This window comes from Ursus maritimus, unplaced genomic scaffold (genome assembly GCF_017311325.1).
Source record: "Ursus maritimus isolate PB19 unplaced genomic scaffold, ASM1731132v1 scaffold_30, whole genome shotgun sequence".
In the NCBI taxonomy this organism is placed as follows: Eukaryota; Metazoa; Chordata; class Mammalia; order Carnivora; family Ursidae; genus Ursus; species Ursus maritimus.
This window is the reverse complement of record NW_024425564.1, coordinates 23,206,895-23,232,216: the sequence shown is the minus strand read 5'-3', so window position 1 is coordinate 23,232,216 and position 25,322 is coordinate 23,206,895. Positions and strand designations below refer to the sequence as shown.

At 42.2% G+C, this 25,322-nt stretch overlaps 1 protein-coding gene across 4 annotated transcripts in view; it reads right to left on the bottom strand.

Moving 5' to 3' along the window:
* Positions 1 to 419: 419 nt before the first annotated feature.
* The window catches only part of HIVEP1 (HIVEP zinc finger 1), a 150,989-nt gene continuing 126,086 nt past the window's right edge, over positions 420 to 25,322 (bottom strand). For 3 of the 4 annotated variants that reach the window (XM_040645051.1, XM_040645052.1, XM_040645053.1), the window contains exons 7-9: positions 24,184 to 24,285; positions 3,748 to 4,259; positions 420 to 2,168 (exon numbers count right to left, since the gene is read on the bottom strand). In XM_040645051.1, the coding sequence (XP_040500985.1) occupies positions 987 to 2,168; positions 3,748 to 4,259; positions 24,184 to 24,285 (1,796 nt within the window). In that variant the 3' untranslated portion in view covers positions 420 to 986. The remainder of the gene's footprint in view (positions 2,169 to 3,747; positions 4,260 to 24,183; positions 24,286 to 25,322) is intronic. The other variant, XM_040645054.1, reaches the window with a different exon arrangement.

The window sequence follows — 25,322 nt, the reverse complement described above, 5'->3', positions numbered from 1 at the left end:
GAGCCCGATGCGGGGCTCGATCCCAGAACGCCGGGATCATGCCCTGAGCCCAAGGCAGAGCCACCCAGGCGTCCTCCGGACAGTTGTTTTTAACTTACTTTATGTTGACCAGAACCTGTCCCACCCGCATGAAGGAACTTTGCCGGTTCCAGGCTGCATGCTCTACGTATTTGCAGAAAGTGTAAGCACTGAACCTTCTGTAAGTTAGTAGCTATAAAATGAGTTTTCACAAATTAAGAAAAATAGGCCTCTCGGTCACATGGGTTTCACGGAGTTTCACGGGAGAGTAACACCAGTAAAGCCCCCGTTTCTCAAAAATGGGGCTGGGGGCGAGTGTGGAAAGAATGTGACCTATGGCTCTTCTCTCAACACAGATTACGGATCATGGATCTGTAAAGAAGGCACAACGTAAGCAAGGGTAAAGTCAGTAAACAATATTTTACTGAAACATTTCATGACACAGAAAATCTGTCTTAAGTGTAAAGTTACTGTCTTACACAAGGAGGACAGACCCATTTTCAAAGACTAATATGAATACAATAAATACGGAGTTTACATACTAATTTATACACAGAAACTCTGCCCCACAGCCATAAAAATTTATATTTAACAGTGCAACATATAATTTAATCATCTGATTTATTTGACAGGTTTTTTTTTTCTAAACACAAATAACTACCTGGTTTTCATATACATATATAATATATATTTTATGTATATAGATATTCAACAATCTGTACAGCTTCTAAACATAAACTCCTAAAAGGCACAAGTGTCTATACAACATGTACAAAAATGGCTGGAGCGGACACAAAACAATTATTGGTCAAAAGTTCATGATTGCACAAAGATTAGTCATGAGTTTATGTCAGAAAAATGTGCTTTAAGGAAAGGAGGGTTTTCAAAGAAACCTTTAAGTGTTATATATAAAAAAAAAACCACCAAAAAACCCAAACCGAACTCCCCCGCCCCCCCCCAAAGAGCCACTAGGTCGCTATCACGAGCCTGTCCTCGTCGTCGTCGCTACTCACGTCGCTGAACTGGGCGGTGGCCGGCCTGCGGGGCAGCGCCGCGGTCCGGGGCCCCGCTGCGTCCGGGGCCAGCGTCTGCGCGCCGGGGCGCTCCGCCAGGGCTTCGGGACGCGCCTTCGGCCGAGGCTCGTGCGCCGACGCTGCTTTGCCCGGCACTTTGCCCGGCACGGGCGCGAGCTCGGCCTGGGGCTTCACGTGATTCACCGAGGCGGCCTTCCCGGCGTCCGTCTTACCGCCGCCGCCGTCGGGCCTGGCGTGGTCTCTTGCGGGGGCAGGGGGATCGGGGACATTTTTTGCATTTGCCCGCGGGCCCTGAGGAGACGCGCTCCCGCTGCCCGCAGGGGCGCCGTCGGCCGAGGCGGGCTTGGGCGGCGCCTCCCGCGCTCTGCTGTGCGCGGGGAGCATTTCGGGGGCGGCCGGCGCGTCCACGGCTACTTGACCCACCGAGGGGATTAAGGTAGGCAACGTGATGTTCAAGATCTGCAGGCCTGGAATGTGCGCCTGAGGGCTGGGGCTGCTCTGCGAGGAAGGGTTTGCGGTCAGAACCTGCAGCCCCACGGCGTTGAGAGCGAGCCCCGCGGGGTGCCCTTGCGGGGCCACGTTCGCGTTGGCGAGGCCCAGGATATTGACGGTCTCCATGCTTAGGGACGGCAGCGGCTGCAGGCCGGGCGTGCTCAGGCTCGGAAGGCCCGGCACGCGGATCTGGCCGATGGGAATACACGGCACGACGCCGCTGAGCTCGGCCACGCCGGCGGCGTGTGCGGCGCCCGGAGCTTCCGGGACGGACTCCCCGGCCCCGCCCACAGTCCTGTGAATGACGTTGACGGCCGGAATGGTCAGCTGCATTGGCCCGGCTTGGATGGGGACAAACGTGGAGTACGTGAGGCCGGCAGGTACCACGTGGATCCCCCCGACCGGAACCATGTTATAGGGCGTCCTGCACTGCTGCTGAGAGTGCAAAGGGAGGTGGCTGAACAGATGAGTCTGGGGGGAGGGCAGGCCTGGAGGCGGCTGGAGGGTCACTTGCTGCTTCTGTTCTTGAGCGTCAGGCTGGGGCGAGGCCCCCGAAGGAACCCCCACCGCTGTCCGAGGGCTGCGCTCCGCGGCAGGAGGAGGAAGCCTTACTGATGCTGTGCTCTGAAAGGCAAGAGGAAAACCCTTTTACGATAGGGCTCTCAGTCACTGAGCTAAACTGCTGCCATCAAACCTATTCTTCCTAACGAGGCGGAAGCGTGTGTATTTGTATAAAAATTACAAGCTTGCTGAAAATGATGTTTTCATTTTAAAAAACACACTGCCAACTAAAAAAATCTATTACGCCTTTAATCTCTAGTATAAATAGCAGCAACACATTTTGTATGATACTCTGCATTTTTCAAACAAATTTCCTGGGCATCATCTCATTTATACGGAAATTAACCTTGAGATGTAGCCATAAGTATATTGCTGTTGTTTTATTTCTGTTGTTGTTATTACTGCTGGCACTACCAGCTCTACCTTACTTTAGAGATCAGGAGTTATAGAGAAATTGCAACATTAGTTGGCTTTGACTATCAACTCAAAGGGAAAATCAACTGGAGGATTACTCATTTTTGAAATAAAGGGTTGTCATTAATAAAAAAAAGTCTGCAGTTGTTTGTTTATTCCTTTGTTCCTTCATTTGTAGGATTATGAAATGTCTACTGAAAACCCGATTTCCAGGCACTGGCAGGTGTGTCTAAGTGATTTTAGGCTAGAGAAGCCGAGAGCACCGGGGACCAAATCTGGAAGTCATGAAAAGGGACAAATCTTGCCAATCTCCCTCCCGCCCAAGATTATCACCTAAATATTAGCTTTTTCTTGATAATATCTATATTATAGAGCTACATTAACGTATATACTAGTTTAAGTATCAAATATAATTTAAGTATTAATCCAATTAAGTTAAATTATATTAATTTAGAATAGTCTCTAGAAATCCGAGCTTGCACAGTCTTTATTTTTCTTCAGGGTTACCTCGCAAACCCAAATCTGCCACATTTAGAAATAAATCCTATGGCTGTCGTCAATCCCTACTCGAGGTAAGGCAAGTGTCAGGGAGATGAATGTTCTTACCACAGATTTAAACATTCCTCATGAACCGCCAGGGGTAAAAGCAGAGACTCATTCGCAGCACACATAGGTTGTGTCTCCGTAGGCCTGTGTGTGGCCCTGAGCTGGTTCTCTGGCACGAAGCTCTCTAAAGCTGGCCACAGCAATCTGATCACTTGAGCAAAGTGAACTTCTTGGTACATTATTTGGGTCACACCAGCTTTGCCACAAACTGGTAGCTGTCTTGCCGACAGGGGCAAAGTGCAAAATGTTTGGATGATTTAGTGCAAATCCATCATATCGATGCCAGTGGAAAGAGAACTCAGGGTAAGCACTGGGACAAATAGGTCCCAAGGTTCACATTCCCAAGCGGCACATACATATTTTTTCAAATGAATATATTTTTAAAGATCCATTTGGTCCTTTCACAGATTTATGATACAATTTGTGAACTCCAATTAAAATACCTAGCAAGAAGCCAAAAGACATTTGTAAATGTCCTTTGCCTTTAAATAAAACAATTAAGCCTAAACAAACCGATTTAGCCAGAAAGAAATAATTTAAGTACATTATTTTCTTAAGCCATTAGGATCCCCCTACTTAACAGGTGTAACGAAAGGAAACCAACAACAAAGAAAGCATTTACCTGTGTTAAAGTGATAGTCTTTCCTGCCACAGAACTTCCCAGAATTTCTTCGGGGTCCGGGTAGTCTACAGACATCTGGTGACATGGGGATCTGGGTGCAGCTTCAGGGGACCGAGAAGAGTCTACAGGAGTCGTTGGTTCTTCTCCGTCTTTTGCAGCATGCTGCCTGGTCTTTGCCGGAGACTCTGTCTTCCTGGTGTGGTCTGACTGCACTGTGCTGAGCACGGTCATCTTGGTGGGCAAGGCTCTGGGCAGAACGTCCATCGGGTCCGTGTGCATCCCAGAGAAGCACTCGGCAATCCTGATGTCCTCCTCCACGCTCCCAGAGTCCTGGAGGCTGCTTCTAGATGGAAGGTGCTGCGGGCTGGCTGTAACAGAGGGAGCTGCTGACAAGACAGATTCAGCCTGACTGTCTTCATCATCATCTTCGTTTTCGTTATCGTCCTCATCCGGGCCATCTGATTCTTCAAGGTCATACCCAGACCGCTCAAAACCAAATCTTTGCTTTTCATCTAATAAAAACAACCGAGAGGCTATGTTAAAGAACGTTTTGCACGTGGACAAATGCAACCTTTTATTATTACTATTATTTTGTAAGCTTAGCAATGTGAGGAATAGAACTGACGAGGGCTCTACCCACAAAAAGCCTACAGGTTTGCCGAGGAGAGAGAGAGCGGCGAGGGGATGAACAGGTCAGTCAGTCCAGGAATCAGAGAAGGGAGGTGCTGACAGAGAGTGGCATGGCCAGGACAATTGTTAGGGATGCAGACCATGAAATGGACCTCGGAAGAACAGACAGGCAAGGGTAATGTATCAAGAAAATCAGAGATAAAGGCCTCAACTATCAAAGAAGACTGAAAGATACACGAAAATTTGACAGAATTCAACACAATTCCTCCTGAGCTCCTTCTCTCTACTTCTTTGTATCTCCCTTTAATTAAACAAATTAAAACAAAGACCGTGATGCCATTCATATTTGTAAGTGAAATGATTCTATTTGATAATTATATCAAATATGCAAATTCATATGGGAATAGTATTTTAGACATGTTTCCATTGTCCTCAGGGTAGTAATATTCTTTAATATTTAAGACTTCTATTTTTTTTTCTTTTCTTTTCTACTGAGAGGTGCTAAATTTTCCCATCATTTTTTTCTATGACAATTCAAGTCCTCACACGAAGAGGAACGTTAACTAAGTCATTCATATCAGCGTCATAACCTCATATGGGACTGTGTTTAACAAAGAATATTCAAGAAGGTCCAGGTTTCAAACAGTTTCAAAATTCTCATAAGCTCATGTGGTTCTGGATTTAAAACTTTATCTGTTTAAAAATCTTACAAAATTCAAGATGCTTTTCCTTAGAAAGCTAATAAATTTTAAAAAGTTAAATGGAGGGAGATGAATGCAAAACTTCTACCCCCATTCTCTGTCATGAGCCATAATAAAGAAGACATCACATTGTATTCAGCTTAGCTTTGAAACATTCTGTATTTATACATACTTTTTAACATTCTGCTTTTACACATATTTTTTGAAGAGAATTTATTTCCTGCATATTCCAAATGGTCTGCATATTCATTTATTTTACTACTCCTTGTATATTACAGAGATAAGTTCTTACAGAAAAATCTCAAAGGATGGACACCATAACATTTGAGGGTGATTATTTCAAGAAGATGGAATGGATTCGAATTTTTAAGTTGTTTATCTCAAGTACACGTTACTTTTAGAATTAAAACATTCAAGGACAAAACATATGCATGTTGGGTACTTTAAAATGGGATTTCACTTGCTTTTTGCATTAAGGGTTCTGCTGTTTTGCTCTAAAATAACACTGATTTACTGAATCCCACCAGGTGTCCATGCTAGAGATGGGATGGGTGATTTCTGGGTAATTGCCCTGCCTCCTGCCTCAGATATTTCTCCGCAACCCTACTGATGTTTGAGATTCTAAAACTGGAGAGTCATTTGCAATTTGTTTTGAGTTTGCCACAACAGTGCCAAATCAGACATTTTGATTTTTTTTTTTTTTTTAATAAGCGGAAAGTTGAAGAAAATCAGGAGACACCAGAGGATTAGGAGAACAGGTGACTGGAGAGGGAGGCTGATTTCATCAGAGGTCAGCCTTGCTACGAAGTCTAACTAGGATGAAACTTGCTTTACCTTAAAAACTATTACTCTATTTAAAAAGGTACAGGCCTAATTTTGTATTTATGACTTTTTCAATAGTCCTTGTAAAAAAGCTGAGGTCCTAATCAATCAAAGAGTCCAAACTCCAAGCAGAGACCCTGTCTGCGGGAAGAGAGGAGACACCAAGCCTGCATCATCATCTGGGGTGGATGCAATGGGACACTGGTTGGAAGAGTTCAGCCTACCGGTTGGTTAAAGCCAACTACAGTCTGGCAGGATTGTGTGAATCTTCTGAAGCTACGCTCTTCTGCCGGCTCTATGCCATGAAGCCTACTCGAGTGCTCACAGAAAAGTGTGCTCATTATCCACTGTGATCCAGATCTGGGGGACAGGAGCGGTAGCCATAGAGAGGGGGCAAGATATTCCACCTGGATCCACTTCCCCTTGCCCCACTAGGGAAAAACACTACCCTGTGAACAGAAGGGCATAAGCATTGCTGCCCTCAGGACACTGGTGAAAACTTACTGCAGTGGGGAAAGGGAAGGAATAGGAGAAAAAACACAGCTCTACCCCTTGAGGAGGGACAAGATTACCAGCTGAGTCTACCACAACAGCTGAGGCAGTGGTGGGGAAACACCAGGGGCACGGCCCAGAAACCTAAGAACACGGTACATGTGGAAGACTGAGGCTGAATCAGAACACAGGTGGCATCCTGTCCTCCTCCTCACCCCTTAACACCAAGCTAAGACCCTTAAGTGACAGGTCACAGCCCAAAACTGCTGGGCAAGGGACAGGAGAAGAACAGTACAAAGTGAAGACCTAAAACTGGGGCTGAAACAGGCACTGCTCTCGTAATCCACCCACCACCCCAAAGACAAGTTATCTCTATGGGAACCTGAAGCCTCTGGTGCTCTGAGAGTTGCCATTGCTACACCAAATCTCTCACACACGATGGGACCCCTAACTAGAGAAACTAACGCCCGCACTAAGGGCCCCACAGGAGAGGCACACCCCTTAGGAAGCAGAAAGACTATTTACATAGTCTGCCCTGTCTTACACAAGATGTCTAGCTTTCAACAAAAATTACAAGGCATACAAAAAGGCAGGGAAAAAAACATACTCAGAAGAGAAAAAGCAATCAGAACCAACTGGATGTGATACAGACATTAGACGTGTCACAGGCTTTAAAGTAAGCGGTGTGTTAGAGGCTCTAATGGGAAAGGTGGACAACCTGCAATGTCCAATGGGAATTTCAGCTGAGAGATGGAAACGAGGAAAAAGAAAGGAATGAAATGCTACAAATGAAAACAAAGTAATAATCACAACAAGAAAATGGACCAACCTGGAACTCTGTGCCCACTGGCAATACTTTTCAAAGACCAAGGAGAAATGCAGGCTTTCTTAGAAAAACCTAAACTGCGGGGATTCGTTGTCAGCAGACTCACTTGACAATAAGTGTTACAGGAAGCTCTTTAGGCAGAGAGAATATGGCATCAGATGGGAATGTGGGTCTACCACACACAAATGAAGAGCATCAGAACTAGGATAAAGACAAAATTATTTCTCAAGTTTTAATTGCTGGCTCTAAAATACAACTGTCGATAGCAGTCACAGTGTGGCTGTGTGATACACTGTTACAAAGTCTTTACACTACCTGTGAAGTAATGTAGCATTATTTGAAGGAAGACAACTACATTTCTTAAAAAGGTATAAATAACAAAGTCGAGAAGATAACAAAAAATCATAAAAAATGCTCAATTAAGTCAAAAAGAAAAAAAGAAATTAAAAAAGCAGCTGGCAGAAGGATAGATATTATTCCACTACATGAAAAATAACATTAAAAGGAATGGTCTAATACATGAATTAAGGGAGAGAAAAAGCTAGACTGGATAAAAAAAGCAAGCGCCAAGTACACATATTGTGTAAAAGAAACCTATTTTAAATATAAAGACATAAATAAAGTTTGGAGAAAGATATACCTTATGACATTAACTAAATTACAGCTGGAAAAACTAGTATACTAATATCAGACAAAGTAGATTTTAGAACAAAAAATATGATCAAGAATGAAAAGGAACATTACATAATGATACAGGGGTTACCTCACTATGAACACATATAATCCTAAATGTGTAGCAACTAAAGCAGAGTCTCAAGATAAATAAGGCTAAAACTGAAAAAAGTAATAAACCAATCCACAATTACAGTTGAACGTTTCTCTTCAACTTCAACATTCCACTTGTAGTAATTGATGGAACAAGTATACAGAAACTCAGTAAAAACACAGAAGACCTGAAAAACACTATCAAATAACTTGTCCCAGCTGACAGTTACAGAACATTCCACCCAACAACAGAATACGCTTTCCTTATAAAAGTATACATGGAATGTTTACCAATATATGCCATATTCAGAGCTACGAAGCAAACCTCAACATATTTAAGTGAATAAAAGTCATATAGAGTGTGTTTTTGGATGAAAACACAATGAGACTAGAAATCAATAGTTGGAAGATATGTGAATATCCCCCAATAGTCCAGATTTACCTAACATATTCCTAAATAATCCTTGGGTCAAAGAAAAAAATCCCAAAGAAAGGTCAGAAATACTTTGAGCTACATGAAAATTAAAATATAACATCCAAACTGTGGAAGGCAGCTAAAGATGTGGCTATTGGGAAATTTACTGTATCAAACACTTTTGTTAGAATAGAGGTCTTAAATAAATAATCAGATTTCTCACCTTTAGAAAGTAGAAAAAGAAAACGAAACCAAACCCAAGGCAGGAGTAGAAAGGAGATAACAGAGATGAGAATGGAAATAAAGAAAACTGACAAAAGAAAAGCAGAGAAAGCCAATGAAGCCAAAAGCTGGGTCTTTGAAAAAAAAAATAAAAAAAGAAAGAAAAATGATAAACATCTAGTAATAGTGGCTAAGAAAAAAGAAGATACAAATTACCAGCATTAGGAAAGAAAAAGGGGTTATTACTATAAACCCACAGACATTAAAAGGATAATAAAAAATCTATTAAGGGGGCACCTGGGTGGCTCAGTTGGTTAAGCATCTGCCTTCAGCTCGGGTTGCGATCCCAGGGTTCTGGGATCAAGCCCCGCGTCGGCCTCCCTGCTCAGTGGGGAGCCTGCTTCTCCCTATCCTCCCCACTCATGCTCTCTCGCTATCTCTGTCTCTCTCTCTCTCAAATAAATAAATAAATAAAATCTTTAAAAAAATCTATTAAGAACTCTATGATCCACCAATGAACAACTAGAATTCAAAATTAAAGATACAATACTATTTAAAACAGCACCAAAATAATGAAATACTTAAGTATAAATTTAAAAAAGGATCTGTATGTTGAAAACTACAAAATACTAGTTAAAGAAACCAAAGACAGGAAACAAATGAAGAGATATACTATATTCATAGACTGGAAGTTTCAGTATTGTTAAGAAAGCACTTCTCCCCAATCTGATCTATAGATGCAATATAATTTCATTAAAAATCTCACAAGCATTTTACAGATATTGACAACCTGATTCTAAAATTTCTACAGGAAAGAAACTAGGATAGCCAAAGTCATTTTGGAAAAGAAAAGAAGTTGAAGAACTCAGACCCAAGTGGTGTGGTATTGGCAGAAGGACAGACCTATAGGAACAAACAGATGAGCAGAGAGATTCCAGAGATAAAAACCACACAAATATAGTTAGCTAAATTTTGACAAAGGCAGTTCCATGGGTAAAGGACAGTCTTCTCAATAAATGTTGCTGAAACAAATGGACATCCACAAATGAAAAGATGACACATACCTTATACAATAACTCAACCTAAATGTAAAATATAGAACTGTAAAACTTCTTAAAAAAAACCGTAGAAAATCTGTGTAACCTTGGAGTAGGCAAAGATTTCTTACATATGACATCAAAAGCACAATTTTAAAAAACTGATAAACTGGGCTTCATTAATATTAAAAAAAATACTTTTTTCTCTGAGAAAGACACTACAAAAAAAGAATAAAGACAAGCAGAGACTGCAAGAAAACATCTGCAAATCACATTTCTGGCAAAGAAATGGTATCTAGGATATATTTTAAAAATATCAAAATTCAACAATAAGTAAACAGGATGGGCAAAATTTCTGAACAAACACTTCACCAAAGAAGACATCTGGAAAGCAAAGAGCATATGAAAATATGTTCACTATCATCAGTCAAAGCAATGCAAATAAAAACTTCAATGAAATGCCACTGTACGCCTATTAGAATATTTTTTTCAAAATATGCTGGAAAGGTCACAGAACAACTGGACTCTCACACATTGGTGGGAACGTAAAATGGTACGGACACTCTGAAAACCAGTCTGACTGTCTGTTATAAAGCTAAACCTATACCAGCCATATGACCCAGAGATTCTGCTCCTGTATCAAACCAGGCAGGAATGGAAATTTACGTTCACATAAAAATCTGCACGTGAATGTCTTACAGCAGGTTTACTTATGTTTGCCAAATACTGGCAGCAATCCAGACCTTTCCACTGGTCTTTGGGTAACAAACTATGGCACATCAATACAATGGAATACTACTCAACAATACAAAAGGAATGAACCAAGGGAAAGAAGCCAGACCCCCAAAAGCTACTCATTCTATTACTCCTTTCTCATGGCACTCTGGAAAAGGCAAAACTATAGGGAAGAAAAGAGATCAGTGGTTTCTGATCAGTGGTTGTTGGGTAGGGGAAGCAGTTGTCTATAAGGGAATGGCACAGGAGAATTTTGGGGGTAACGGAACTCCTCTGTACGGAACTGCGGGGGTAGACATACCGTTCTGTGCATTTGTTAAAGACTGCCATAGAGTGAGCTGAATGCCATAAAGTGAACTTTACAGTATGTAAATAGAAACATAATCAGCCAGGATGTGCAATGTATCCAAGATTGATGCAAGCTGAGACAGACGACCCTAGTTGCAGTACAAATGAACTGCGTCAGTGCTCTGAAGAGGTGGGAAGAAAGTTTGCATCCTGGGTGAGGGTTCTGACCAGATGAGGTGGAGGCTGAAGACAAAAAGGACTGCACATAAACACTGACTGTAACTGTAAATATATATATATATTTTTTTGCAGGTGGGTTAGGATTTCTGCAACTGGTTCACTGATTAATACTAGAGTTGAACAAGGGGTCCCTGTGTGGCTCAATCAGTTGGGTGTCTGACTCTTGGTTTCGGCTCAGGTCATGATCTCATGGTTCATGGGACTGAGCCCCATGTTGGGCTCCTCGCTCAGCAGGAATCTGCTTGAGACTCTCTCTCTCCCTCTGCCCCTCCCCCTATAACAAAAAAATAAATCTTTTAAAAAAATACCAGAGTTGAACAAATATGCAAACACAGTGTAGATGGGGACGAGGTTCCTCACTGTAGGTGAAAGAAAAAGAAGGAAATAGAGAAGGCTAGAATCAACTCTGTGGACTAGAATTGGGACTATCAGTATGGACTCATGTTTCATTCATGTATATGGCGTGTGTGTGTGTGTGTGTGTGTGTGTACATGTTCCCCCCCACCAAAGACACAGAAATGAATACAGATGTGTGTGTAAGTAGGAATCAGCATATGTACATAGGCTTCCTAACTTTACCCAGTGACAGAGGACAGAAGCTGTGACAGGTCAGTAGCAACGAACATACCCCCTAGTGAGATCTTGGTTTCTAAATACCATTCTCCAGTAGAGGGAACCAGAGGTCCTTGAAGAAATGGTTGATGTCAGGGCTGAAACATCTTGGGGTGCTAGAAAATAAGGAACTTCTTAAAGAAAAAAAAAGATGGGGCAAGTCAAAAGGGCATAGGAACAGACTTCAGAGAGTTCTCAATGGCCAATGAGAACTTGAGCTATACAAAAAAATGGTAGGACTGATTATAACCCAAAGAATAAAATACATATCCTTGAGTCCATATGGATATAAATGAATGAAAGCATGAAAGAACAAATGGAGAAATGGTAACTTCTCTTTGCAGAAAAATTCCAATTAATAAATTAGAACACCCTAGGAATACTTATCCTAGGCAAGATCCACCGGTGTATAAACAGGGTATCTGCATAGTCTCAAAGTATCTCCCACAAACATTTAATACTTACAAAGGGAACAACAGTTAAGTTTACAGTAGAGAGTCCTGGAAGATTAGCCAAGTAATTTGGGTTAACATGACCAATAATACCTATTGACATAATGTACCTCCTGATACGATACACTGAGATACGGACAATCACTCTGTGGCACCTTCCTAATGATGCAAACCTGAATCCAATCATGAGCATACATCAGAAAATCCCGCACTGAGAACATTCTACAAAATAACTGATCAGTATTCCTTACAAATGGCGAGGCCACAAAAGACAACAGAGACTGAGGAACTCATTAGACGAGTCTAAGAAGTGCCATGTGGGATTCTGAAGGAGATCCTCAGCCACAAAAAGGACACCGGTGGAAAAAGTGGTGGCACTCAAGTCACTTGTGCACTTTAGTTACCAATGTTGAGCTGAAGTTAATCTCTTAGTGTTGGCAAGCGTTCTGCAGTCCCGTAAGACGCTAACATAAGGGGAAGCTGGGTGAAGAGTACACAGGAGCTCTCTGTACGCATTGTACAGCTTCTCTGTTAAAACTAAAATAATCTTTTGGAAAGCTGCATAAAACAAACAAACAATTTGCCAGTACTCCAGGGTCTTTATTTTACTCCCTCGACACCAATATCCTGTCTCATTCAGATAAGCTTGCACAATATCCACTTCCCTGCTGTTCTTAACAAGACTTCTCTTTCTGATAAGCAATTTTCTCTTTCCTATTGTTTAATAGGAAACTATTAATTCTTGAAACCAAATCCAATGCTCCTCCTGGTGAACTTAAAAGCACAGGAAATTTCTCCCAAACACACCGTAACCTACATACGTGTGTTAAGTTTTTAGCACCTACAACTGCTCCCACCTTGTATCTTGTACCTAGTTTTGCATCTCTTAGTCAGCTGTGTCTGTGATTCTAGCCACCGGGACTCGAGGAGAATCTGGCATCGCACTACAATCACACCAATACTATTTCATCATAACTAAAACAAGGAGTAGTTAAGGACTTGATATTTTCTCAGATAATGATTAAAAAAATATAAAACGCAGTTAATTATTTTAAAGTGTCAAGCCCACAGCTCACAAGTGCCAGGTCTGTCTGGCTCCCGAGTCTCTGCTAAATGTCCCACATTCAAATGTCATATTTTAAAAATCTAACTACAGAGTAATCTGAAAGGTCAACAATAAATTACAGAAATTAAGCTAACTCATAAATATGCATGAGTTGAATGTTTATGGGTACAGAAATTAAAAGCTTCATATAATTATTTGATTATGAACAGAACATATAAAATGCAATCCCCAAGAAGAATGTAAACTAATAACTCAACCTTTTTAATTTCACAACAAATACACTGCACTTTATAGTGACTATGGAAGTTTAATACTTACAGTATAAATTTTTAAATTTTATACACACAGGCACACACACACACACGCAATTTACATGAAAGATTTAAAAAGAACACCATATATTGTTTAATGGGGAAGGGGGTAAAACTATTTGGCTCCATGTTAATCTGATTTTGCCTTGATTATGCCAATTTTCAGACCAAAGTTGGAGGTATGATAGGTGGCAAGGCCCACAGGGTAGCTTCCCTGGACCTTTCTTTCTCCCTGGACAGAGCCATAGGCCTACAGCTTGGAGAGGACTTAAGAAGGGCTGGGATTCCTTTCTGTAGTTTTCCTTCTCCAAGACAAGGACAGAGTCATGTTTATCTCTGCATCCACTGTGACCTGAAACTCCTGCAGGGGAAGTTTCCAGGTCTGGAAACCTGAAAATGAACTCTGGGTCATTACATATTTGTGAAACAGGGTTGATACCCTAGGATGACAGAGAAAAGAGAAAATGGATAGCGTAAATGAATGGAAGACAATGGCACCTCTTTAAATACCCATAGCACCAGAACAGAGCCCACCAGCTCTGTTCTCTTGTTTGGATTTGTGTTAATAAAGGTCCTTTCATATAACTTCACTGTCCCCTTAGCCCTGCTCTCACCCCCACAGAACACTACGACTACCGCATCAGACACTGTGCTGACAGAAGCCGAAGAAAGGAAAAGTGACTCGTCTGCGATGACAAGTCAGCAAGCGTGAGACCACAGACTTGTTAACTACTCTGAAAACCTACCATTATGACTTTGCGGTATCGTTCATTTTGCTGTAGCACGTTACACAGTAAGAACTGCAGGGGAGCTCCTGTTCTATCCGACGCTGGCGAACTACGGCTGCGGGCCGCACGTGGCTCACTGCCTGTTCTCATCAGTAAAGTTTTCCTGGCACGCAGCAGGCTCACTGGTTTACAAACTGTCTATGGCAGCTTCTGGTCACAACCACAAATGTTAGAAGTCATGACAGAGGCTGTATGACCCACGAAACCTGAAATAGTCACTATCAGGCCCTTTCCAGAAAAAGTCTGCCCACATCCGTACTCTGCTGTCCTGCTTCGATCTAAAAGGCACCCCACGACAGCAGTGGAAGCAACGTCCTCTTACACAAGGAAGTTAGGAGAAGTCTCTACGGCGAGGAAGCATCAAAGCCAAAATCTGATACCAGCCTTTCATGTACTTAGGAGTCCTTTCATTATGCCAGTAAGACGTACAGACTTCCTACTATTCTACTACCATTGTTCTTTTTTTTTTGGGTGTGACAATACAGAGTGTAACCCTCCAGGAGGGTAAAGCCTGTAGCTTACCCCTCTGCATCCCCCTGGGACTCTGGAACAGACAAAAAAATAACCCACACGTGCTTCACAAATTCATAAATGTGTGGCCCTTACAAGTTCTATTTAGTTTACGTCCATAAAACTTCTGTCACCCAATTTCCCCAAAGATGGAGTTCCAGCTCCAGTGTGGGTGGGAGGAACTGCAGCCGGCCCTCCCATTGCTGCCACACAGTGACACCTGCTGGAAGGACGGGGTGCACAGGAGGGCAGCCCCACCCCCTCCAGATCCACGTGCTCCTGTCCTCTGAGGCCTGTTTTTGTTTTGCTCACAGGTTTAGAAATAGTACTTGGAGTTCCAGACAAACAGCAGCAACTTGGGAGGGGAGGGGGAATTCTTTTAAAGCCCGTAACTACGGCAGTAATAAGTTATTGTGTTGTTTTGCTTTTTTATTTATTTTGTTTTAAAGATGAAAACATCATTAAGAATGTAATGGGCCAGAGTTTAACGTTTGTTCCCTTCAGGAAGTAAAACCAAAAGACTCCTATCTGTGTCGTTCATTCATATTAGCACATCTTTATCTTACACAGAAATCTCCAGAGCTATTATGGTTTCGTATTGTACATGGAAAGTTTTCTTAAAAAGGAGCAATCATGTTTTCCCTGAAAATCCCAGCGACAGAAACACAGTGTACAGGTTTCATGTCGACAGAATTGCATTTAGAAAAATCCAATTAATTTGAAGGGCAAATGCGATACAGGTTTTAAATCCTGCGATCTAACGTCATGATCTTACGCACATGACCCTAGACTTAAGCCCCAGCAAGAATCACGTCTGCAGCTGCACTTGGCCACACGGGATGGTTCTCCCCGGGCGGCAGCCAAAGGTACGGATTAATTAACATTCCCAGCACTGCGGCCGCATTCTGTTGACAAAAACATTCTTTGGATCAAGGCATGAAAAGCAAATAGCCGGCAGCACGGTTTCTGACACAAAAGGTGAGAGTATTCACTACCACCCCAAGAACACGGGACAAAATTCCTGAGACTGTAACTCTGCGCGGCAAGACGCCGACGAGCGCCGCGTGCGGCCGGAGGGATGAGGCTTTTCGTGAGCACATACTACTGTAACTGCAGCTTGAGCTGCTGGTTTTAAACTAAACGGAAACTTCTTTTAAACGCCAAATGTCCACATTTTAATGGCTGGTTTAGAGAAACTTCCAATTCCTCCTGCTTCATTCAAAGTAAATGGTTCCTAGCATCTGTAAATTCACACGCCTTGGAGATCAGCACAAGAATTCATCCGCTGAAGGATAAAAGGGGTAGCCACGCAGCCCACTGTTGCTAAGGGTAGTAAGGAATTTAAAAAATCAAGGGGCTTGGGTCCTTCATCACACCCTTTTCACAGTGACCTTTAGCAACCAGGGACATGCACATGACCCCCAAGGGAAGGGCATTCTGAGTATTGTGTTGGTCGGCACAGTAGGGAATGGGCTTAAGATAATTTAAAAAAGAGATTGAAGATATTGCCAGGAAAATAAATACTGATGTTAAGGAGAAATAAACCCAGAGTAAACCTCTGGGGAAAATAGGCAAAATGAGGCAGACATAAAGGAATAACTAAATAAACACAGCATTAAGAAGCCTTGGACTTTTGCCAGAAAGCCATAAGCTGCCCAAGACATTACCAAATGTTAATAATATTTAAGAAATAAATATTCTGGGGGCCCCTGGGTGGCTCAGTCCGTTAGGCATCCAACTCTTGATTTCAGCTCAGGTCATGATCTCAGGGTTATGAGATGGAGCCCCACGTCTGGCTCTGTGCCAAGCAAGGAGCCTGCTTAAGATTCTCTCTCCCCCTATCCCCCTGTCCCCTGCACACACTCTAAGAAAAAAAAAAAAGAAATATTTTGTTGAGGTACTTTGTAGTAATACTGTCTGGCCTTTCGTGAGCGTTTAACAAATTTTGTTGAGTGAATGAAAGCTCAGAGATGATATTTCTTGGTGATAGATCTTGGTGTGCTACAGAGAAGATCAATTAAATGACCAAACCCCCAATTTTCCCTGTAAACCTAAGAGCACTATCCCTGGTATAGGTTTCTGGGTGCTACCCTCCAAAGTCAGGCATTTAGAATCAGATCTCCCAAGCACCACGACTGTGGGTTATTTTTTTTCCTTTAAAAAGATCTACCCCATTTCTTAGATGTCCAAGGTGATCAAGATTTAAATATATGCACTAAGTTCTGAACATGTTCCGTTAGCATTGACCATCTAAGTGCATGTGACATTTATTAATGTGTGCTGAATCTAATAGTCCTTTTTTTTAAAAAAAAAGATTTTATTTATTTGAGAGAAAGAAAGCGAGAGACAGAGCACAAGCGGAGGCAGCGAGGCAGAGGCAGAGGGAGAACAGATCCCCGCTGAGCAGGGAGCCGGACGTGGGGCTCAATCCCAGGACCCCGGGATCATGACCTAAGCTGAAGGCAGACGCTTAACGACTGAGCCACCCAGGTGCCCCTCTAATCGTCGTCCACAGCTGCCACGTGGTTAGACTAGGAAACATCGTGTGGCGATCAGAATCATGCAGGAATTTAAATCAGTATCTAAAGAAGACAATGTCACAAATTTTCATATTGATCTAGCCTTGACATTTTAGAGGAATGGTTCCCCAAAAGACATGGAGCCTCTGAATCTGGCTACTTCATTTTTCTTTAATCACTATATTCTTTAGTGGGCATCTACCATCTATCAGCATTGGCAGTGACAAATTTCAACTGTGTTTAGGAAAAGCTGGGTGACAAAGGACAGTCAGCTGGTGGAGTTTACTTAGCTATTTCAGACTTTCACTTTTCACAGGGCTAGACCAGTCCCCCCGAAAACTGCCATTGTGTGGGCATGAAAGGCATCTGAAAAGCCACTGCAATCATTACCTTTTTGAAATAAAGGTAAGAAAGCTAACCGTGAGAAGCACTGTGGCACCTTACTGCCGGCCAAACCTTCGCAGTTTCCTGAATGTTTACTGTAGACACGCAGCAACGGGATTCCCAGTGTGGTTGCTGGCAGTCCACCACGCCAGGGCTTAGTATCAGATTTATGTTAGATTGCAAATTTGAGGAATGATACCAAGATCGCCGGGTGCCACAAAAGCATTTGATAAAACCGTTCACCATTAAAGAGAAGACAGCAAGTTCTGTGTGCAAAGATCCTACATCACACAATACAATTTCACCACTTGTTTTCATCCAGGGGGCCAGGAAGATGGAGAACACACTGTCAGGCAGGAATGTCGAGACGGTCAGAGGGTCCTACACGGCATCTGAAGTCTCCAAGGAGCCACTGCCATGTGTCTGATCCCCACACGGGGGAGACTGTGTGACCAGGGGGACTGGAAGCCTCAGCGGGTAAGGAGGGTGCAGACAGGCGAAGGTGGCACAGAAGATCACGCAACACCGACCAGCCTCAGACCCCGGACCTTCAGTCTACCGGGGGGTGTACACTTCAACATTTAAAACTGCAATATGTGAAAACACTGATTCTCCTTCCTGATTTTTTAAAAGTCAGCCACTTCATCTCCTACAACTGTATTTCTAGTAATTTGTATGTTTCCTTGGGAAAGGAAACTGAAAGTAAAGTGAAACACTTTGTAACAAGCTGCTACACTTTATCACATCCTTATGGAGATGACGGGGGAGGGGCAGGATTTTAATATATGCGCAAACATTAAAGCAGGAACAAATCAAGCCCTTACCTTTTATGATAGTCTATTCTATGGGGACAAGTCTAAACCAGAGTGACGCTGGGTCACTCTAGTACAGAACAGAAATTAATCCCAGGGGAAACAGTGCTCCTTAATTTAATAAACGAAGAGCAAGTTTTCTAAATTAGTCATTACACATTTATACGTATACGTACAATTGGATGTCACAAAGGAAAAACCATACCAGACTTCCCACCCAAACCTGTAAACTACTTCTACCGGGGAATGAGGCATGCTGAAGCACTGAGGTGTTCTCTTTATAAAAACAGCCTTCCAGAAAGAGGCGTTTGCTCCATGGTATTATTTTTTATTGTTGCTCCTGAATGGGACCATCCGCTTAATGAACTCATGCTTCTTTTAGGCATTACAGTCTAATTGCCCACTACAAAATAAAACAGCAGCATCGGGGGAAAAGAAAAAGAAAAACAAAGCAAAGCAAAACAAAAAAGCTCAGCAATGAAAATTATTATCTTTTCTCTCCTTGTTTCAAAAACATTTGAAAAAATACCTGGATTGAAAGACAGGTATCTATGGGCCCAAGGAAGCGATGGCCTTAAATGACTTTAGATGCCATTAAAAAAAAAAGTAAACTTTTAAAATCAAAGAACACTTTATGTATCATGGAATGTTTAAAAGAATAAAAATACTAGAAAAATCATACCAAAGAAGTAATGGCTTTCAAGTGTCACAACATTAAGAAATGGGCACAAACTGCCAAGCAGAGGCTCTGACTACATCTGAGGACAAGCGAGTGCAGTGAGCACCTGGACCCGCCGCTCCCCGGGCTAGAGCTCCCTTGCACGGTCTGACCAGTCCCGCAGCCCCGTCAGGTGTGGGCCCTGTCCAACTCTCACACCCTGTCCCCGCTACATGCTGAGCACCTGCTCCCCCCGCCCCCTCGGGGCTTCTGCCCAAGCCACTCACTCGGTCCAGGATGTTGCCTTCCCCTAACACTCCTTCTCACCAATACTTTTCAAATAAAGCCATGTATGGATAAATAAGTCCCTTCCCTTTCTTCTGGGACACGCTTAGTCATCCTTCTGCAACCAGCCAGGCCTCCCTGCTCCTGCCACGATCCGAGCCGAGGCTGTGCTCGCGCCAACACCGCTGCCCAGGCAGGGAGCTCCTGAGCCTGGGGGCAGTGGCCCGGCACATCACCTACAGCTGCTCAGGGGCTAAATAAATGAACGAACACATCGACAAGAGAAGCAACTTCCTTCTCTGGAGCTACTGAAAAACAGATCTTCCGTAGTCGGGAGTGCTCATCACTGAGGATGGAAAAACGGAACAGTCAGCTTGAATTACCCTCTCGTCTTCTGATCCCACGACCAGTAACTAACAAATTAACAAACAAACGCTGTCATCGCTTCGACAATACCTGTGTCTACCTTGGCCATATCACACTTACTCTGTTTACGGGCAGAGGCATTAAATACTGTATTATAGCCATCGTCTGATTTTAGTGAAGGGGTTTAATGGAAAACTAACATGTCCAATTCTAAAAATAATAATATTGAAGAATTTTCTGACAGATTGTAGGTCACTCCCCACCCCCAGTCTTCCATTAAATCAACAACTATTTACTACCTATCACTTGCCAGCCACCATCCTAAGAAGCTGGAGACTGGGCAGTGAACACAAAATCCCTGTCCTCATGTTTTATTTCCATGAAACACACACACACACACACACACACACACACACACACACACACACACACCTGGTAGGGATAAGTACGATAAGGACAAATAAAGCAGGATAGAGAGGTGTAAGTACTGGCAGTAAGAGAGGGAGGTGTTTTTGGTGGTGGTGGGGGCGGTCAGGAGGGCCTCGCTGACCCGGCGGCATGGGGGCAGAGCGCTGAAGGACACGATGAGTTAAGTCCTACAGGATCTGGTGGAGGGCACTGCAAAGAGAGGAAATGAGCACGAGGCCCTGAGACGGGGCCTGCTGGGCTGTTTAACGAAGAGCAGGGAGAGATGCGTGTGGGTGCAGTTGGGTGAGCAAGGGCAGAAGAAATGGAGACAAGCTCTCGAGAGACGGTGTGAGGAAGGTGAGTGGCCCGGAGGGCTCCCAGCACTCAGCAGACCAAGTGCTCTGAATGACAGCAAACCTTTAGAGGGTTTTCAGCAAAATAATGACGTAATTCAAAGCAAAACAAAAGAAAAAACACCACTTTGGCTGCCGTGTTGCAAGTCTGTCAAGAGGCTGGCGCTGGACACAGAGAGCAGTCAGGGGCTACTCCAAGCACCTGAGTGGAGGGGGTGGTGCTTTGACCAGGGTTGGGCGGTAGAGGTGGCGAGATGTGGGGGGTTCCTGAACACACTCTGAAGGAAGAGGCAAAGGGTACCACGGATGACTTCAAGACTTTTGGTCTAGCAGGTGGAAGGATGGGAGGTGTGCTTCTTAAAGGTAAGGGTGAATCAGAAGTTTGGGGCACGTCCAACTTGAGGTACCCATTAGAGTCGCCAGTGGGGGTGGTGAGCAGGTGGACGGACGCTCCAGTCTGCAGTAAGTAGTGGAATGAGCAGCAGATAGGTGGGATTTGCCTCAGAAAACGGAATGAGATGACCTAGTGAGTGGGTATAGATGGAAAAGAGACGAGCCACCACAGCCCTGGGGCACTGCATGTAGAGGCCCGTGTTCAACTAGAAAGCAGGACCCCCTCCAGACACGCAGCATCCTACTGCACGCAGGCGTCTGGGCTTTTCTTCCCTAAAAACACAGACATCTGAGGAACCGTGAAGCAAGATCCCATCTCTAACTACTGCTGATTTGATGGAGTGGAACCGCTTTTCAAAGAATAATAAGACACAACCTTAGGACAGTAATCAAGAAAACACAAAGACAGCAGGCTCTCATTCATCCAACCGGCCAAAATTTGAATTCTTACAGTATAAGGTATAGTCAAGGACGTGTAGAGACAGAAACTGTTCTCGAAAACAATTTAAAATTAGAAAGCAAAATTAATTTTCTAGGCATCTACATACAAGGTGCTACTGTTAATGCAAGTTCAAAACACAAACAAACCAACCAAACACATACTGTTCATGGGTATATGAATGTACATTAAATGAATTGAAAAGCACAGCTAGTGTCTGCCTCTGGGAGGGAGAGTGATTGGCAAAGGTGACCTGATATGTAATGATGTGCTTGGCTGGTTTTTTCAAAAATACACTGAATTTATGAAAAAGACTTGAGGCAAATATGAGAAAATATAGTAAGTCTGGTGTGAATACATGAGTGCATGTAATAAAATCCTCTGTAATCTTTTTGTATTTAAAAAAAAAATCAAAATATTTTTTTAAAAGCACAAAACAGAAGAATGAAAAGAAGACCACTACTGCCACAGTAGTAAACAACAGATGTTTACTACTTCTATACCTACATTCCAAGCCCATAATAAAGCAAAAGTAGGATATATTTGTTGGCATATTCATAAAGAATTGTTAGGTCTCCAGTATGGCACAGCACTTGGCAAAATCCACCTAGATGGTACAGTTTACTATTCAACTAAAACCGTGGAAAAACTAAGTATGCTACCCATAATTCCGGTAATTAAAAAAAATTTTAACTGAGAGAAAAACAAGTAAAACTACCTACTTTTATCAGAAGACCCCATCTGAATAGGGAACTAGGCTATCAAGTTTGAGTTATAATCTAAAATCTGCTTCAACTGCTCCTGGAATGAGCTGAGAAATACACAAATGAATGGAGAGATATGTAAGTCTATCCATCAGCCAATCTAAACAATACATGATAATTAACAGAAACCACACTTAATTTTCCTATGCAAATTTAAAGGTAAACACTACCTTCCTTTAACTTTAGAGAACTCTAGGGATATTTTACTTAATCTTTATAAGACATCTTCCTAAAGAAGTAAAACATGTAAACAAGTGTATATTGTAATAATACTTTTTACACTTATGTTTCTCAGACATTAGTATTTCACATTTCTACTTTGTTCCTTTTCTAGTCTGTGGGTAATAATAAACTTGCTGAAACTCTTATTCATTCTTCCTAGCTTTTTACTTCTGAGTGGCTCAATATAATAGCAATACAGCAAATAATAATAAAGCAAATAAATAATAAAGCAAATTAAAAAGTTTTTTTCTTTGCTTCGTTATGGTAATTAATTTACTGCATGATTGATAAGAGCAGAAAATAAACCAAGCAAGCTGTTTACATTAGAAGTGAATTATAATTAATTCTATTAAACGTGTAAGTGTCTTTAAACAAAGACACGACACAGAATTCAATTTCTGGCAATTCAAAAATCAGCTTTTAATAAGTATGTTCCTAGGACAGAAAAGTGACTCGTACGTTAATGTGGTAGGCACTTCTAAACCCTGATATTGCCATCCCCAATATGTATCAAAGCGTCAAGGTGCCTAAAACACTTTAAAAGCTCCTTATTGTCCTAAATTTGTTATGATTATCTTTTTCTTCTATCAAGAATGTATCAGTTTAGTCCCAAAAAAGAGTTAGAGGCAATCCTTTCTGTGTGCTTAAAATACTGAATCATATTGGCTATACCACTTAAGATGTGAGTCACTTCCTTTGCATATTTAGAAAAAAATTCACTAAAAATTCATTTAGTGTGTTAGTGGTTGTCAGGTGGGATAAAAAGCGTTTGACTTTTTACCTATATTTTCAATGATGTCCTCACCATTTTCTCTTTGGAGATTTTCTAGATATCAAACTAATGCATATTAACTAAAACATAGCAAGCAAATAAAGGTCTAATTTAGGGCATGTTTCAAAAAAAGTAGGACAACTTTTCAAAGAAAACTTATCTCTTTGGTTGATAAATTCTTGGCTTAAAAAACAAGTCTTAACCAAAGAATCATTCTACTCTCTAATGAGTCAGAACAGATGAACAGGTTTATTTTCCCTCAAAATTGGTTAGAGATAAACACTTGTATTTGTTGAGTTAACACTGTTAAAAAAACCACCAGTTAACTTTTCCAAAACAACAAACATTCTGGGGAAGCAAACAAATGTTTTATTCCACAAACATTTCCAGAGCAGCTGTTCTGTGCGAGGCAGCGCACCACGGCTGCAGGTGAAAGAAGCATCACTCCTTCATCAGTTCTGCTCAGGAGATGCTTAAGGATCTCAGGGAGGAGGTAAGGTAAGTATTTGTAAATAATCCCAAAATAAGGCAGAAAGAGATTCAGTGCTTAGGGAGAGCAAATGCTAAAATACTACAGGAGGTGAGAGAAGAGACAAGTGGCTTCCCCTGGGGGGGGAGGGGGCGGAGGGAAAATCAGAGAAGGCTTCATGGCAGCAGTGGATTTGAGCTAGACCTTGAAGGAGGGGAAGATTTTTGTCCAGTGCACACTGGGAGCCACGTCTGCATGGGGTTTGAGGGCGGAGGGTTGAAGGGAGGGTTGGAGAGATAGAGAGCCAGATCGATGTCATGTGAGCAGGAAATTTAAGCATTAAAAAGAAAGAAATGAGAAGGGTGAGGAAGTAGGCGGACAGCAGATTATAACGGACTTTGAAGATGGGAGGTCGATGGAGACCAATGGAAGACTTGCAGCAGAGCAGTACTATGACCAGACATACACTTCGGGGAGATTAACATCTGTGGGGATGGATGGGTGGGAAGGAAGAAAAATTAAAGACGGGAAAGCCGATTAGGCGTCTACTGCATTGTGTAAAGAAGCAGCAATGACAATAAGAATGAGGAAGTATCAGTGGGAACGGAAAGAAGCATATGGATGCAAAAAAATAGCACACTGTAAATAGCATTTATGAAAAATATGGAATAAAGCCTTACCTGATTCTTCTGTATCTTGTTCATCTATTAAACCTACTGAGACGCCTAAATCCACACATTTCTTGCTATGTGTCTTGGACTTCATGTGTTTTGTCAGATTTCCTTAAGGGAAAAGAATGTTTACTAAGCTTAACGTAGTATTATTTTGCTATTGCATTTGTCAACACTGGCAAATTCCATTCCTATTTCAAGTGAAAGCACAGACTGGTGATACAATTCCAAGACTAAAATTTGGACAAATCAAAGTATTGGTATCTCTGTGTTGTAATAACCTTGCTATTTATTACTAATAACTTCTCTTTTTCAAATCTGTTCCCTCTACTCGGACAATGTCTACTTTTGCCTTTGGTTTCTATTCTGTGGTCCTCATTTATTTCTGAGAACGTTATATACATATTCAGTTTAAAGTCCCTTTGGAATTGCACTAAGATCTGTGGTTCCTAGCGTCCGAATACCCGCTCACTGTGTCTGCTGGGTCTCCCCCATGGTGCCTTGTTCCCTTGCATCCTCTGTAGTTTTCATTGTAAGCTTATCTTCAGCAAGATTGTTTCCCAGGGAGTCTTAAGGACCCTGGGTTGTAGAAACATCTCTGTGGGTCAGTTTTCCAACTGCTTCTACTTGGGACTTCAGGTTTCAGACCCCTAACTCTAGACCAGTTATTTATTTATTTATTTTTGGTATGGCAGAGGTCTGGGGTTTTGCTTTTTAGCATGTACCTTTTCCCCATAAGGTGCAAAGTCACTGGGCAGGAGGTCCAGGCTTACTTCAGAAGCCTCGGACTCCATTCCAGGACTGACAATTAAAACCCCAGGGCTGGAGGCATATATCTGGCTTTGATGTCCCCATGAATTCTTTTTTTTTTAATTTTAAATTTTATTCATTTATTTATTTAATCATTATTATTGTTTAAGTGTCTATTTGCTATTATGCTAGCATGGAGTATTCTTTTTTGTTTCTGTTACCTGGGCATTTGCCTTTTTAAATATCAAGCTTGACTATTAAAAACTACACTTGGTTGTTACATCATAAACAGAATTTCTGTTCACTGGAACCTGCGAAGGAATTTCCTGCATTAATTTCCCTGCACCATACTGACTAGAAGTCTCGCGATAGTATCTCTGAAGAGGTGTTTCCTTCGG